Source organism: Bufo bufo, chromosome 3 (assembly GCF_905171765.1).
Source record: "Bufo bufo chromosome 3, aBufBuf1.1, whole genome shotgun sequence".
NCBI lineage: Eukaryota > Metazoa > Chordata > Amphibia > Anura > Bufonidae > Bufo > Bufo bufo.
In genome coordinates this window covers 377,772,368-377,790,783 of record NC_053391.1, presented here as the reverse complement: position 1 = coordinate 377,790,783, position 18,416 = coordinate 377,772,368, and the positions used below count along the sequence as shown (strand labels likewise).

The window sequence follows — 18,416 nt, the reverse complement described above, 5'->3', positions numbered from 1 at the left end:
CACTGTATGGCTCAGGTGGAGAATTATCGATCAAACGGCCCCGGAGGACGGATTGGGAATCCTGCAGAGATCCTTCACTGAATTGCGCAGGTGGAGAATTATCAACCAAACGGCCCGGAGGGTGGATCGGGAATACTTCAGCTGTCCTCCACGTGAGTTGCGAAGGTGGAGAGCTATCAACCAAACGACCCCGGAGGGGATATTGGGAATTGCAGAGGTTCTCCACTGTATTGAGCAGGTGGAGAATTATCAACCAAACTGCCCCGGAGGACGGATTGGGAATACTTCAGCTGTCCTCCATGGGATTTGCGAAGGTGGAGAATTATCAACCAAACGGCCCCAGAGGGCGGATTGGGAACCCAGAGATCCTTGAGAAGTACGCTAGAGAACTATCAACCACACGACCCAGAGGGTGGATTGAAATACTTCAGCTGTCCTCCCTGGAACTGCGCAGGTGGAGGATTATCAACCAACGACACAAGGGGGCGGATTGGGAACTATTAGAGGTCCTCCTTTGTCCGTATAGGACCCGGGCCCAGCTTGGTACCACACAAACAGGGGGGGGGTTTGCTGTGATGAGGCCTTTATGAGAGAGGCAGGAAGGGGTTAACTGTTTTAACTTTCCGGCACTTGTACTGAAGATAGAATCCTCAGAAAATCTGGGGCCGGCCGCAGGTGGCTGGCCAGGAGGAGTTAAGCTGCCCTGAGGAAGGGGGGCGGGGCCAAGCGACTTCGGGGGGGGTGTGTGTGTGAATGGCGGGAAGAATTCACGCCTATTAACCGCCTAGTGCCCTGACAGCAGCGATCTACATAGGGGCTCCCATCCCTGTTTTTGCGCTGGTGCCTGCCCCCGGTTCGCAGCGGGGGTGGTCAGGTCCGCATGTTGCGCACACTGGAGCTGTAGGTCGGCCGGGGCGCAGAGGTAGCAGAGCAGTGAATGCACCCGCAACTAACTGGGGGAGGGGCGTCCACGCCGCGGACCGGACAGCGATTCTCCTTCTTGGCCCCTCTGGTACTAACGCGAGCCGAGCAGGGAAAAAACACGGCCGGAACACCGAATACACAGCGCCGAAGTGGCCGTGAACCTCGACAGTTAACCCCCTCCAGAGCGGCGTGCTCTCACTGCAGCGTGTCCGGAAGGGGTGGATGATGGTGGTACGTGTCTCTGCTGTCTGACCGAGCGCACCCAGGCAGCGGTGCGCTCAGTCTCCTGCTTACAGTGCCATTAACCCCCAATGTGCGTCCAGTGATTAATGAGGAATAGCCAGAGAGCGCCAGCATGATTAACTCCCAGAGGAAGTGAACAGAAGTGAGTGTCTCACCACTCAGACACTGGCGGCACCCCAGCGTTCCCTGGATAGGGTCATAGACTGTCCCTGATAACCAAGAATGGAAGAGAATGGTCAGAGGGGGAACTTAAACATACTTACCTAGTCCCGTGTACTCACCTCATCTTCTGTCTTGCCGCAATCTTCAACCCCTCCTCTGGTCCAGCAGGGTCACCACTTCAGCTACTGGCACCGTAGTGGCAGGACGCTGGAAAAGGGGGGCTTGGATGGGTGACCCTTTGGCTGGCGGGATACAGGGGAGCGAGGCTGCCTTGGGCCACCTTGTCTTCTGTGGGGGAGGCAGCAGTGCAGGTGACCGGCACTGGCGCAACTCAACCCCGGGAGAACAGGGAGGAGAGGCATCCACTGTTTTCCCATCTGAAAAAGAAGGAAAAAAAATAAAATAAAATAAAAAATCTTCAGGAGATCCCTGAAGAAGAGCAGGGAGGTCTTGCCTCCTATTGACACTAGAAAAAACTGAAGCTCTCTCTCTCCAGGCTGGAGGGGGTATAGCTGCCAGGGGAGGAGCTAACAGCTTTTACTAGTGTCAACGCCTCCTAGAGGACATAGCTACACCCACGGTTCCTGTGTCCCCCAATGAATATGGGCGAGAAAAATAAACATGCAATTTAAAAAAAATTTGTCACCTTGTCCCGACAAAAGTTAGGTTAGGACTGTTCTATTATGGTCCAGACGTTCCATAAAATCTGGAATGCACGCGGCTTTTTTGGTGTTTTTTTTTTCACGTGGTATCGAGTATCGCAATTTTTTTTATGGTATCGAAATAGAGTCATCATTTTGGTATCGTGACAACCCTAGGCAACACGTGTGTTATATATATATATATATTATATACACACATTTTTCAGGTTAGGAGCCAGTGGCTATTTTTTTTAGTCTGGAGCCCTGGTACAAAATAGATTTGGTAACAGCACCAACTGTAGTACCAGATGTACAGGGTGGGCCATTTATATGGATACACCTTAATAAAATGGGAATGGTTGGTGATATTAACTTCCTGTTTGTGGTACATTAGTATATGTGAGGGGGGAAACTTTTCAAGATGGGTGGTGACCATGGCGGCCATTTTGAAGTTGGCCATTTTGAATCCAACTTTTGTTTTTTCAATAGGAAGAGGGTCATGTGACACATCAAACTTATTAAGAATTTCACAAGAAAAACAATGGTGTGCTTGGTTTTAATGTAACTTTATTCTTTCATGAGTTATTTACAAGTTTCTGACCACTTATAGAATGTGTTCAATGTGCTGCCCATTGTGTTGGATTGTCAATGCAACCCTCTTCTCCCACTCTTCACACACTGATAGCAACACTGCAGGAGAAATGCTAGCACAGGCTTCCAGTATCCGTAGTTTCAGGTGCTGCACATCTCGTATGTTCACAGCATAGACAATTGCCTTCAGATGACCCCAAAGATAAAAGTCTAAGGGGGTCAGATCGGGAGACCTTGGGGGCCATTCATCTGGCCCACGACGACCAATCCACTTTCCAGGAAACTGTTCATCTAGGAATGCTCGGACCTGACACCCATAATGTGGTGGTGCACCATCTTGCTGGAAAAACTCAGGGAACGTGCCAGCTTCAGTGCATAAATAGGGAAACACATCATCATGTAGCAATTTCGCATATCCAGTGGCCTTGAGGTTTCCATTGATGAAGAATGGCCCCACTATCTTTGTACCCCATATACCACACCATACCATCAATTATTTTGTTCCAACAGTCTTGGAGGGAACTATCTAATGTGGGTTAGTGTCAGACCAATAGCGGTGGTTTTGTTTGTTAACTTCACCATTCACATAAAAGTTTGCCTCATCACTGAACAAAATCTTCTGCGTAAACTGAGGGTCCTGTTCCAATTTTTGTTTTGCCCATCCTGCAAATTAGGGATGTCCCGATACCAGACATTTGCATGAGTACTTGTACTCGTGCGAATGTCGCCGATACCACATGGCTCAGATCAGCGGTGGTGGCGGCTTGTCCCATCTTCTTCCGGGCGGCGGTGGCGCTGCTCCCAGCTGATCGGCATGTGGGCGGGACTTCTTTGCGGCGGTGTTTCAAGTTCCATGCGGTTTCATGTCAAGTCAACTACGCACAGACCTGGGGATGGCAGCGGATATTATCCCCCTGGGGACGTGCTGGCTCGGCAGCGGCAGGAGGAGGCCGCCTCTGGCTGGGGTTCTGGATATTATCTTCAGGGGACTGCAAGAAGCTGGGCCGGAGGTGGATAGATGGCAGGAGCTGCCGGAGCGCAGGTATTGCAGTCCAGACTCCATTCTTATGTCTGCCAGCCGCATCTGATTCTGAGAAAGCTGGGTGACGGCCAATATGGCTGCCTCTCATAAGCAGAGCCACCCAGAGCAGAAGTGGGAGGATCTGGCATTGAGAACTTCAGGGAAAGTGGGTGACAACCCCTGTGACTGCTGTGATGATGGCTGCTGTGGTTGTCACCAAGGATCTACCAGACTGGGAGCACTCCTACAGTCTGTGACTACTCAGTCGCCTTCATTATGCTGGCGCCGGAAGTGCCTGCCGGATCCGTCAAAAAGCATACCAACTGATAGCATTAGTCAGACGGATCAGGATCCTGATCAGTCTTACAAATGCATTGAAATGCCGGATCCGCCTTCCCGGTGTCACCCGGAAAAAGGGATCTGGCATTTATTTTTGTTCACTTTTTTTTTGCGGTCTGACCGCAATGCCAGATCCGTTTTTTCCGGAACACTGGCACTGGGAGGAAGTTAAAGCCACTTCCTCCCAGTACTCTGGTGCATTGGCATGGGAGGGATTGCAGCAGGCCAGGTGGGTATGGTGCATGAAATGGAGGAGAAATTCTGTTAATTTCTCTCCATTTCACGTTACAACAGACAAACAGTGAATATAATAGTGATCCCCAACCAATGTGCCTCGAGCTCTTGCAAAACTACACCTCCCAGCATGCCAGCACAGCCAAAGGCTGTCCGGGCATGCTGGGAGTTGTAGTTTTGCAACAGCTGGAGGCACATTGGTTGGGAAACACTGTTTTATGCCCATTTATAAATTTATTAACCCTTGTACAAAGGAAAAGTAAAGCAGTTGTCCATAGCAACCAAATTCCAGCTTTATATTTTTTCATGGCTATCAGCAACTGTGCCGCTATTTCTTTGTACAAGGTTTGATAAATCTCCCCTATGACCAAATTAAATTTTAATTTGCTGTAAAAACATTACTACACCATAATTGGTATCGGTAATTGGTATCAGTGAGTACTTAAATAAAAGTATCGGTACTCGTACTCTGTCTTAAAAAAATGGTATCAGGACATCCCTACTGCAAATTCAGTGCGCCGATCTGGGTCATCCTCGTTGAGATGCTGCAGTAGTTGGAGTTTGTAAGGGTGCCATTTGTGAGTAGCTAATATCCGTCGAAGGGATGTTCGACTAATGCCACTCTCCAGTGACATGCGGCGAGTGCTACGCTGTGGGCTCTTGCTGAATGAAGCTAGGACAGCAACAGGAAGTTAATATCACCAACCATTCCCATTTTATTAAGGTGTATCCATATAAATGGCCCACCCTGTAGTATATACATTGTAACACCCAGCTTTCCCAGACTGCTGAATTACACAATTTGCTTAACTGTGGTGATAAATCCCTTCATATAGCTAGACCAACTTGCCGTTCAGGGTCCTGGAAAAGCTAAGTGGCAAGACTGTGTAGCTATATTGGTGAAAACAGATTATGTTGCTTTGTCACACAATACATCAGGGGGGCATTGTGTGTATTTTATATAACCAATACTCCCTCATCACTGCCCCACAATGATAGTTACCCAGCTTTCCCAGACTGCAGAATGCAGATCACTTGCAAATAAAATATTCCCGGAGCTCTTCTACATTAAAAAAAAAAAAAAAAAATAGATGGTTTATTTAATCTATGTTAAAAAGTTCTCCACTGCTATATACGTGATGACTAAAACGACTTGCGCGTTTCAGTCAACTCCTGTATCCTTACTCATGGCCTGAATAGTGTATACTCAAATGTTTCATGTTGACATGTCAGCTGCAATGAGCCATTTTTTACAGACACAATTATACTTACTAGTATATGGTTATGAATTTTTTTTTTTAGACCATGACGAAAAGGGAATTAACAATATAATGTACAAGAGAAGCATTGTGGATTTTACAATTGCAGACACAAATGCCTAAAGGCCTGAACTAGGGCACGGACATTATGTATTTTAATTGAAAAGCACAATGAGTACAGTATATATAATATATTCTATTCGCTTGCCAAATATTATATATCTGGCATACACATGAAATGTTTTGTGTCCTTCATAGATAGGGTTAATTTTTAGTGATGTGTTCTGTGCACACCTGTTAACAGCAATGGGTGTGAAAGTATTACGAGACTTAAATGTGTTGGAGTACACACACTATTCAGAACATGAGAAAGGATACAGGAGGTGGGATTCGCATCCCCACCTATCCCTTGGTTGAACTTGATGGACGTATGTCTTTTTTCAACCGTATTAACTATGTAACTATTAGTTGTTATTCGATACGCGTAGAATGTTTTATTAAATCACATATATGGTTGTGGAAGATTTTAGAACATTAAATAATGGAATAAATAAAGCATCTATTTTTTATGGAGAAGAGTGCTGGGAATATTTGACTTGCAAGTGGTTGAACTGGATCCGGAACGGACTGGAGCCAGCGCACCGCTCTCATGCGTTGGGAGGATTGTGAAACTACAAACAGGGCTGCGGTGAGCTGTAACATTTACTTATTCTTTAGTACTTAACGCAAGAATGCCAGATCAGCCTATTTATGAATAGGTAAATCCCCAGGGTTGTAGAATACCTAGCTGGATTTGCTAGCCTGGGGTCTGGAAAAGCAGAGTAAGAATCCCAGTCACAAATACACCTTGCCGTAGGATAGCTTGACAGATTTGTCATCCAGGGTCCCGGGAAAGCTGGGTAACATAAGGAGCTGTAATAGGGACTGCTAAATACTAAGTCTGCCTAAATAAATCCTTCTTCTCCCTCCTAAATAGTGACACAACTAGGCAGATTTGCATTTTTGGGTCATTGGAAAGCTGGGTTAAAACCATGTGGAGCTGTAAAACAAAATGCAAATTACTAACTTTACCAATATCAATTCCCTCCTTATTCCTAAGTAGTGCCATAGTGAGGCAGACTTGCCCTTCAGGGTCCTAAGAAAGCTGGGTTAAAAACCATGTGGAACTGTAACACTGAATCTACCATGATAAATCCCCCTCCCCACTCAAATACATACAAATACAATCCAGACAATGGTTTGTAGCAACAGTCAGTGAGAGAAAAACGACTGTTCTGTCGAAACCTTTCCATCTGTCAGAAATGTATGAGATCTTCCTCTCTAGTGATCATTACTGGAGCATGTAAGGCTGGGTTCACATCATGTTTTTGTCCTACGTTTAAATATATACACATAATGTTTACGGCTGCCTCAGGATGTCATACGGGGTCATCAGTTACCATAGGGTTTTATTGTAAAAAAAATAATAATAATTTAAACATCAGCATATACTTTTTTTGCTGGACTTTAGAGGATGGAAAAGTGTAGTTTTCCAAACATATCTGTTTATATGTTAAACTTGGGAGAAAAACATAATGTGATCAGCCCCTAATGGGTATCGCTAGAGAAGTGCTCTGCAGGATTTGCGTTAAAGATCCAGTATGGACAGGAGGACAGTGTAATGTGGAGACTTTACTGATGTCTGTATGTTTGGTGTGACAAATCTGACGATCAGGACGTGGGTACATTTCTGGGACATGGCGTAAATAAAACTGTGTCATTCGGCACAGAGGGGACTAGATGGCAAGTGATCGTATTCTCTGAATACTTTTCTGGGGAAAAAAAATACATATGTCATAATCAGAGAGCAAGCATGCTCTGACTGATGGGAAGACTGATTACATGTACAAAAGTCCATGTTAGCTTTCTCCCACATATGTAAACCTATAGAAAAGAATAGCACAGCATTCTACGCCCTCTTGTCTGGTAAAATGCTGGGTTTTCTAATAGAAACCAGATCCCATTACAAGCACTAGACAATCTTGTGATTATTTTTATTTATTTAGGGGCATTACATTTTTTGCAATTACTTTAAAAAAAAAAAATTAAATAATAATCAAAAATATTATATATATATATATATATATATATATATATATATATATATATATATATATATATATATATATATACATACATATACACATTAGCTTTCGTCCTTTACAAAAAACACATCCATATACTGTACTAGTATATACAGAGCTGTATCTGTAGAAAACAGTTAATTGTACATTTCAAAGATGGGAAGAGTGAGGTTTAGGGCCTATTCACACAACAGAGTTCAATCCGTATTTTCTACAGACCTATTAATTTTTATGGGGCCACAAAAATGTGGACAGCACATGGAAATCATTCGTTTTGCGGACAAGGATTGTCATATTTTTTTTTCAATGGGGACCACAAAAAACACGGGATGCACACGAACCGCATACAAATTTTGCGAATCCGCGATTTTCAAACCGCAAAATGAATACAGTCATGTGAATATTAATAACAGTGCGCTCTGTAGCCTACTGGTTACAGCATAAAGCCTCATTCACACGTCCGTGTCCGTGCTCAAATCTGGTGGTCAGTGAGGCATCTGTGAAGCTGTCCGTAAAGGATCCATGTTGGGTCTGTGTGTCCGTTTTTTGCTGTCCATGTTTCACTGACACTGAAAAATCATTTTCAAAGCATCTTTTCTTAATGATCCGGGAAACACGGATGGCATCCGTGGTTTTCACGGACCCATAGATTATAATGTACATGAAGGGTCTGTGAACACATACAAAATAGAGCATGCATCCGTGCTAAAAACACAGACCCATGGACTGTGCTAAAACACTGATGTCTAAAAACACACATTAATATGAATGGGGACTTGTGCTGTCCGTGGAGAACACATACAGCACATGTCCGTGAAACACTGACGTGTAAATGGGTCTTCAATACAGAAGGGTCAAGACCCTGCAGTGACAATTTAAAAGTACAGGGAGTGCAGAATTATTAGGCAAGTTGTATTTTTGAGGATTAATTTTATTATTGAACAACAACCATGTTCTCAATGAACCCAAAAAACTCATTAATATCAAAGCTGAATATTTTTGGAAGTAGTTTTTAGTTTGTTTTTAGTTTTAGCTATTTTAGGGGGATATCTGTGTGTGCAGGTGACTATTACTGTGCATAATTATTAGGCAACCTAACAAAAAACAAATATATACCCATTTCAATTATTTATTTTTACCAGTGAAACCAATATAACATCTCAACATTCACAAATATACATTTCTGACATTCAAAAACAAAACAAAAACAAATCAGTGACCAATATAGCCACCTTTCTTTGCAAGGACACTCAAAAGCCTGCCATCCATGGATTCTGTCAGTGTTTTGATCTGTTCACCATCAACATTGCGTGCAGCAGCAACCACAGCCTCCCAGACACTGTTCAGAGAGGTGTACTGTTTTCCCTCCTTGTAAATCTCACATTTGATGATGGACCACAGGTTCTCAATGGGGTTCAGATCAGGTGAACAAGGAGGCCATGTCATTAGATTTTCTTCTTTTATACCCTTTCTTGCCAGCCACGCTGTGGAGTACTTGGACGCGTGTGATGGAGCATTGTCCTGCATGAAAATCATGTTTTTCTTGAAGGATGCAGACTTCTTCCTGTACCACTGCTTGAAGAAGGTGTCTTCCAGAAACTGGCAGTAGGACTGGGAGTTGAGCTTGACTCCATCCTCAACCCGAAAAGGCCCCACAAGCTCATCATTTGATGATACCAGCCCAAACCAGTACTCCACCTCCACCTTGCTGGCGTCTGAGTCGGACTGGAGCTCTCTGCCCTTTACCAATCCAGCCACGGGCCCATCCATCTGGCCCATCAAGACTCACTCTCATTTCATCAGTCCATAAAACCTTAGAAAAATCAGTCTTGAGATATTTCTTGGCCAGTCTTGACGTTTCAGCTTGTGTGTCTTGTTCAGTGGTGGTCGTCTTTCAGCCTTTCTTACCTTGGCCATGTCTCTGAGTATTGCACACCTTGTGCTTTTGGGCACTCCAGTGATGTTGCAGCTCTGAAATATGGCCAAACTGGTGGCAAGTGGCATCTTGGCAGCTGCACGCTTGACTTTTCTCAGTTCATGGGCAGTTATTTTGCGCCTTGGTTTTTCCACACGCTTCTTGCGACCCTGTTGACTATTTTGAATGAAACGCTTGATTGTTCGATGATCACGCTTCAGAAGCTTTGCAATTTTAAGAGTGCTGCATCCCTCTGCAAGATATCTCACTATTTTTGACTTTTCTGAGCCTGTCAAGTCCTTCTTTTGACCCATTTTGCCAAAGGAAAGGAAGTTGCCTAATAATTATGCACACCTAATATAGGGTGTTGATGTCATTAGACCACACCCCTTCTCATTACAGAGATGCACATCACCTAATATGCTTAATTGGTAGTAGGCTTTCGAGCCTATACAGCTTGGAGTAAGACAACATGCATAAAGAGGATGATGTGGTCAAAATACTCATTTGCCTAATAATTCTGCACGCAGTGTAGAGACAGAATAAAAGTTAAATATACAGAGGTATCCCCAAGCATATATGGAGTCAGCCAGAGAGCAGGGACTCCTAAGCCATATCCATGAACTATATATGAAGTCAGAGCATACAACTTTTTCGAAAATCAGTAGTACAAGTGACCACAAGAAACTTGGTAATATAGTTTATCAGTGAGAAATGTTCTCCTGTTATCAGTTTTGGGAAGCACCTTGGAGATATAGCGATGTGCGCACTATAGATTAACCGTATTTTTGTCATTTATGTTTTTCAGAGTTTAGTGTCCCTTTAACCCCTTCTACCCTGGGCCAGTTTTCGCTCTTCTGCCCAGGCCATTTTTTTGCAAATCTGACATGTGTCACTTTATGTGGAACACTTTTACTTATTCAAGCCATTCCGAGATTATTTTCTCGTGACACATTGTACTTCATGATAGTCATAAATGTGAGTCAATATATTTCATCTTTATTTGTGAAAAAAATCCCAAATTTACCAAAATTTTTGTTTCTCTACTTTTAAAACAGATAGTTATACCTCCTAAAATAGTTTTCTACTTCACATTTCCTATATGTCTACTTCATGTTTGGATCATTTTGAAAATGACATTTTATTTTTGGGGACGTTAGAAGGCTTATAAGTTTGGAAGCAAATCTTGAAATTTTTCGGAAAACTTCCAAAAACCACTTTTTAAAGGACCAGTTCAGGTCTGAAGTCAGGCTTTGTGAGGCTTACATAATAGAAACCACCAAAAAATGACCCCATTTTAGAAACTACACCCCTCAAGGTATTCAAAACAGATTTTACAAACTTTGTTAACTCTTTAGGTGTTCCACAAGAATTAATGGAAAATGGAGATGACATTTGAATCAATTTTTTTCCAGTAGCAAAGCAAGGGTTAACGGCCAAACAAAACTCAATATTTATTACCCTGATTCAGCGGTTTACAGAAATACCCCACATGTTGTCATAAACTGCTGTATGGCCACACGGCAGGGCACAGTAGGAAAGGAACGCCATATGGTTTTTGGAAGGCAGATTTAGCTGAACTGGTTTTTAGATGCCATGTCCCATTTGAAGCCCCCCTGATGCACCCCTACAGTACAAACTCAAAAAAGTGACCACATTTTGAAAACTACGGGATAAGGTGCCAGTTTTCTTGGTACTATTTTGGGGTACATATAATTAATTGCTCTATATAACGTTTTTTGTGAGGCAAGTTAACCAAGAAAAATTGATGTTTTGGCACAGTTTTTATTTTTAAAAACATTCATCTGAAAGGTTAGATCATGTGCTATTTTTTATAGAGCAGGTTGTTACGGACACAATGATATCAAATATGTCTACTTTCTATGATGTTTGCTTCAGTTTTACATAATAAAGCATTTTTGAAAACAAAAATTTGTTTTTTGTATCTCCATTTTCTGAACGCCCTATTTATTTATTTATTTTCTGCCGATCGTCTTGTGCAGGGGCTCGTTTTTTTGCAGGAAGGGTTGATGTTTTTATTGGTACATATGATTTTTTGATCATTTTTTTATTACAAGGTGACAAAAAAATTGGTTGTTTTGGCGCAGTTTTTATTTATTTTGACAGCGTTTACCTGAGGGATTAGGTCATGTGACCTTTTTTTTTTTATAGAGCAGATCGTTATGGACGTGGAAATACCTAATATGTCTACTTTTTCTTATTTATTAAAGTTTTACACAATAATAGCATTTTTGAAACCGAAATAATGATATTTTAGTGTATCCCTAGTCTGAGAGCCATAGCTTTTTTATTTTTTGACCAATTGTCTTCGGTAAGGACTAATTTTTTGCGGGATGTGGTGACTGTTTGATTGGTACTACTATTTTTGGGGGTATATGCCTTTTTGATCGCTTGGTGTTGCAATTTTTTTTTTACAGTTTACCTTTTTTTTTTTTTTTTTAGAGCTGGTTGTTACAGACGTGGCGATACCTAATATGTATTATTATATTTTTTTTATGCATTTCACTTTAGCATAATAGCAGTTTTGAAACAAAAAAATGATGATGTTTTAGTGTCTCCATGTTCTGAGAGCTATTGTTTTTTATTTTTTGGGCGATTGTCTTAGGTAGGGGATCATTTTTTGCAGGATGAGGTGACGGTTTTATTGATACCATTTTGTGGGACATATGCCTTTTTTTATCGCTAGGTGTAGCACCTTTTGTGATGTAAGGTGACAAAAATGGCTTTTTTTTTTACACCGTTTTTATTTTTTATTGGTGTTTATCGGACAGGGTGGATCATGTGATATATTTATAGAGCCGGTCAATACGGATGCAGTGATACCTAATGTGTGTTTTTTTAGTTTTTTATTATAAAATAAAGTATACAAGTTATGAATTGTATTACTTTATTAGTTTTATTAAAAACTTTTTATTTTATTAATTTTTTTACTTTTTTTTCTTTATTTTTGATGTTCACTTTTGGGGGTCTGATCCCCTCTGCAATGCATTACAATACATTTGTATTGTAATGCATTGTCTGTTCGTGTACTACAGTGAGTAGCACACTAACAGGTTGCCTAAGAGACCCGGCCTGAGGCTGGATCTCCTCAGCACCCGTAGAAGGCAGGTCCCGATGCCGTGCAAGGCATTGGGCAGCCTCTGCACGGCATCGGGCTGCCTTCTGACACATCAAGTCACAGCAGCGCGGGGACTCGATGCGCTCCCTCACCCGACACAAACCCCTTCTATGTCGCGGACAGCGGCATTGAAGGGGTTAATCTGCCGGTATTGGCTTTTACAGCGATGCTGGCGGATACAGCAGGGGCCCAGCTACCAGGGACTGCCGGGCCCCTGCAGTGATCGCGCGCGCACTGCTCCGGTGCTCGCCCGATCACCATGACGTACAATTACGTCAAATTGCGGGAACGCAGTGGCTTCCATGACCTAATAGTACGTCATGTGTTGGGAAGGGGTTTAGAGGGAACATTGTATTTAACATATAACCTCCCAAAAGAAACTATACATAAACTAAGAAATATTAAATCATGTGATAACAGTTAATTACTGAAAAGCTTATTCATATGGGGAGTTACTGTTAGTCTTTGCATTTTCTAAGTGTAGCAACAGAGGGTTGGGATCAATCAAGCATCATTTGCACTACGTTTTTGTTTCACATGCAAGTCATAGCTTTCACCATATGGGAGTTTGCAGAGGTCACTATAAATAGCTTTCACACTAAAATTTCAGATTCTGAGCATTGCTTGGACTAGTATTGTACAAGATGGCACATAAGCTTTGCAAATTTATAGCCTCCTATTCTCAGCAACAAGTGGGCAAATTATTACCAATGTACCTGATATATTGCAACGGACTGGCATATGTTGTCAACATTGAGAAGGTAAAATCCATAATCTAGTAATGTGTCCGAATATTTAGGATGCTTGGAGCCAAAATTTTCCCTAAACAAAAAGCAAAATACAAAAATATTGGTTAGTCTCAAAAAATGACCATTGATCGTAAAGGTGTCAGAAAACAACTCTAGTCTTACCGGGCAAGGTATACTGCATGCTTTATTAACTGTTCAGCTTTCTTGAACTCTCGCTTCACTACACATGCCTAAATGGAAAATTAACATATAGTACATTAAATGCAAATATAGGAACAATTTCATTTTCAAAATCTTTAAAAAAAAGAAGGTGATTTTTTGGAACATATACACAATAAACTGACTATTGTGCACATTACTGGGAAAGATTATCAGTATGGTGCTGGCCAGTAACCACCCAGAGGGCTGATGCACATCAACTTAAAAAACAGAAGACTTGTGTTTTAATGGAGATTAACTGGAAGTTAGAAAGGTTACCCAAGAATAACTACTTATCACCCATCTATAGGACAGGGGCCCCTTTACATTGGCAAATTCAGCAGGCGATTGTTGGGAAGAAAACGTTCCTTCCTAGCAATCGGCGGCTCATTAGTGGAGAAGACCGCTGGTATTACATGCAGTAATCTCCTCCTCAGTATGGAGAGGAGTGATCGCTAATGCCATCACTTGACAACATAAAGACTCGTTGTATGCCGGCAGCAGAGCGTGTTTTGCTCGGTCAACGGGTAATCTACACCGCCAGATAATTGCTAATGAGCGTTCCTAAGAATGCTCGTTACCGATTATCTGGTGGATTCATGGCCAGTGTAAAGGGCACTTAAGTGAATCTGACTGGTGGGGGTCTCCTGTCATTTGACTAGAGCAGCATTTGAGCATGTACACTGCGGCTCTATTCAACATCTATGAGACAGAGTACAAAGTATATATCCAAAAGAAAAATACATGTGCAATTAAGTGTAGGCATTACCAATTCATTCATCCAAAAGGGTTATCAAATATAAGCACATTACACACTATTTACACGGGTCGGCAATAACAACCCTAAAACTCCACAAAACCCCCTCCAATCCAATAGCGAACATCACCATATGCAATAAATATCACAATATAAGGAGCTATGTTAATTGTCAATCCCACAATAGTGCAAATACATACAGCCACAAAGAAATATACCTAACCACCAAAGAGAAATGATAAGCCAGAGGCAGATGTAGGAGGGGGTTTGAGACAGAGCCCCACACATATTGCCCCTCAACCAGGGATTTCCTACAGGACTGCGGGGAAATAGAGGACAACGCTCAGCTATTTCTGAGTGACTGGCAGTGACCATCACTCCATTCAAATGGGGACAAGAGACCCTGTTCTTGGGATCAGTGTGAATCCCTGCGGTCAGACATTTATCACCTATCCTGGGCATAGCTGATAAGCTGTCATTCTGGTCCAACCCCTTTAATAGACTTTAGGCTGTAAGCTCTCATAGGCACAAAACTCAAGGATTTGTTTTAATTTACGTTTTATTTTATGCTATTATGCTACAGGCATCACAATGCATATAATTGATAAAAAAAAATTAATAATAAGAGTGAAGTATATGACCACAAGAAGAAGAATGGGGACACAACTGGGGGACACTGAAATGTAGTACATTTCTATTAGATAGAAATAGACTCCATCACATGTTAAAGCCACTTAAAACCAAACAAAAACCAGCCACACATCTCAATTTGATGGACCACCCCCAGCCTATCAACAAGTCCAAGTCCCATAACACATGACAAGGGGAGGAAAAACAATGTAATTAAATAGCAGAGGTGAAAGAAAAGCACTGGGTCCATTCACACGTCCGTGGTGTATTGCGGATCTGCAATACACCGGGCCGCACATGGCCGCCGCTAAATAGAGATGTGGAATGAATGGGTCCGCACCCGTTCCGCACAATTGCAGAACGAAATTTTTCCATTCACATAGTTGTATTGTGGCTTTATTTTTGCAGGAATTTCTAATGGCACCACTTAATAGTCCATATGATGCAGTAGGACACTCAAGAAAAATTCTAAAAAGGGTGGAATTGGGGATAAAAATGCAATTTCACCATTCTTTTATGGGTTTCATTTTTATGGTGTTACTTATGAGGTAAAACTGATATGTTAACTTCATTATGCGGATCAGCACAATTACAGCAATACCAAATTTTTTATAGTTTATCTTGTGTTTTTATATCGTTAAAAACTAGTCTTGTTCGTATGTTTAAAGAGGACCTTTTACCGCTCCTGACATTCCCGTTTTAATAGCTTCATGCATTCCCCACATACTAACAATTCTGGAACATCTATTCTTATGGCTCTATGTTGTGCCTTTCCTTTATTATTTCTACTAGAAGTTATAAATTAATTGCTGTAAGGGTACAGAGGGGTGTTACCAGTTGGGGGTGTCCCTGTACACACACTCTATCCAATCAGCACTGCTATTTTTAGACTGTGCAGGTACACCCCCCAACTGGTTACCTCCCCTCTGTACCCTTACTGAAAGTTAATAGCAATTCATATATAACTTCTAGTAGAAATAATAAAGGAAAGGCACAACATAGAGCCATAAGAATAGATGCTCCAGAATTGTTAGAATGTGGGGAATGCATGAAGCTATTAAAATAGGCATGTCAGGAGTGGTGAAAGGTCCTCTTAAAGTCTATGGAGCTGTGTAAGGGTTCATTATTTGTGGGGCGATCTGTAGATTTTATTGATACCATTTCTGGGTGTGCATGAATCTTCTATCACTTTTTCTCCCATTTTTTTTTTAAAGCCGAAGTGAACAATGAATAGGTCAGCCATTTTGATTTTTTTTTTCTCATCACCATACGGGATAAATAGTTTAATATTTTAGTAGTTCAGGCATTTTCAGATGAAGCAATACCAATGATCTTTTATTTTCTTTGAGATTTTTAACAACTTTTGAAACTTCTTTTTAATTTCATTTTTAGTCCCATGTGTTTTTAGTCCCATGTGTAAACATGTGTTTATTGGGAAAAGCACTGTGTAGGACTTTACTATTGTAGACCTTGGGGCCTTCAGAAGGCCCCATGCTGCTATACCAAATGACTCCCACAACCTCATTGCGGGGACCATTGATAGCACTGCACTCATTAATTATCCTCTCAGATTACTATGGTCATAATCATCTCCAGCATCTGAGGGGTTGAAAGTCTGTGATCGGAGCGGTTTCCAATCACAGACTCTACCAGCAGCTGTCTGCTTTGTAAAACAGGATGTAAACGTCAGTTGATGCTATTGCAGTGCCCCTCGAGGTGCAAACCCCCTTTAAAGATTAGACTGGCATGGCACTGGCATTTTGTGTACCGGCACTTCTTTGGGCAAAAATACTAGCTGAACGTCTATATGAAACGCAGGACATACATGAGATTCTATTTTGCTACAGATGTTTGATGTTTTTGTTAATTGTGTGGGGGTGGGGTTGTCTCTCAGCAAGATTAAGCTTTTGGTGTATTTTTTCCATACATTTTCTTATCTCCTTCTCTACAGGGGGAAAAATAACACCAGAAAAATAAACAATGTGTTGTTCACAGAGTGGTATAGAAAATGCCATAAAAACTGCATGCAGTATGGAAAAACACGCAAGTACTTTCTATGGCGTTTTTTTAGTGAGCAAAATACATCAGAACAAATCTGAGTATTAGGGGACCCAAAAGTACAAAAAAAAAAATGCACCTTTGTTCCAGCTACAACTAGCCTCTTATGTTAATGGTCTTGGACTACTTTGATGATATACAGTATTGGGGGTGATCACTTTAAAATGTAAACCTATGAGAGATATTTAATCCAACTGAACAGTACAAGATTAAAAGCTGGTAGGCGCTTTACCATATTCACTCTAGCCAACAGTGGACTGACTATATACGGTATTTATGGTGTACATATGTACACTTTACATTTTCTGCAGTAATAAAACTACAAACTAAATTTTACAGTCACATTAGAGTTCATATAACATTGTACAAGATGAAATAAATCTAACTATAGGGCCCGATATCTGATGTAGTTTGGTGGTTGATGTATGTCCAGCATCAGGAACACCATACTTAAAAGAATAATATTTTTGGACGTCCAGAATAACAAATTATAAGAGTGGTTCAGAAACCCCGGGAACTCCAGCTGTTGGGACACTACAAATCCCAGCATGCTTCATTCATTTCTATGGGAGTTGCGAGTACAGCCGAGCTGGAGTGCCGGAAGCTGCTGTTTTCCGGATTACTGATGTCTTGTGTTCTCCTCCTTTCCTTGGGATAGAATCTATACATTCCTAGTGCCAGTTGGTAAGGAATGCCATGTAAACAATTAAGGGTGAACAAAGAAGCCTTAGATCTGCGGCACAGCTCTCCAACAGGCTGTTCTGTCTGGCCAGATGTAAGCGCACACCCGCCAGCCCCATTGACCAAGATCCGGCCGGACAAACAGAATTGTGTGCAGCATTTTTTGCTGGGTAGCGGATGGATCTCCGCCGGACGCATTAACATCCAGCTTACCACTAGAGCTCGGGCTGGCTGTTCTCTGCCGGAACAACCTGCCAAGGAGTTCAAACACTAGTTTCCAAAAACTCCATAAAGAAACTTGAGCGTCATTTAGAGTCCCAATTGAGCCATTTCTGCCCCAGTGATTTCTAAGCCGTGGCCTGAATATGTTTGGCCAGTTGTTTATCAATGTCAGCCACATCCACAGAGTAATAAATACAGATCTCCATGCTCTTGTGGAGCAGATCTGGATACATCACCCACATTTTCCTATGTGCTGCAAAAAAGTCAAGGTTTGGCTGTTGTTTTTTCCCCCACAAGTAGCTTTTATGGAAAGGGCAAAAGATGCAGCGACCACAGTGTCTACATGACCAGATCAGTGCACTCTTCAGGTGCAATTTACATTTACAGCGAAAAATCTAAAACTTGCAAGTACCTTCGATGCTTGTCTCAACACATCGACTATCACCTTCACAGGAAGCCCGCTGGTAATTTCTTTCATGGCTTCTATACACCATTTATAAGCCTAGTAAATAAGAGAATCAAGGAACATT

General features: G+C 41.8%; 1 protein-coding gene across 1 annotated transcript in view; it reads right to left on the bottom strand.

Moving 5' to 3' along the window:
• APPBP2 (amyloid beta precursor protein binding protein 2) overlaps window positions 1-18,416 on the bottom strand; it is an 84,755-nt gene that overhangs the window by 18,790 nt on the left and 47,549 nt on the right. Inside the window, exons 6-8 of the mRNA XM_040424692.1 lie at window positions 18,299-18,388; window positions 13,503-13,570; window positions 13,308-13,413 (exon numbers count right to left, since the gene is read on the bottom strand). Coding sequence (XP_040280626.1) covers window positions 13,308-13,413; window positions 13,503-13,570; window positions 18,299-18,388 — 264 coding nt within the window. The remainder of the gene's footprint in view (window positions 1-13,307; window positions 13,414-13,502; window positions 13,571-18,298; window positions 18,389-18,416) is intronic.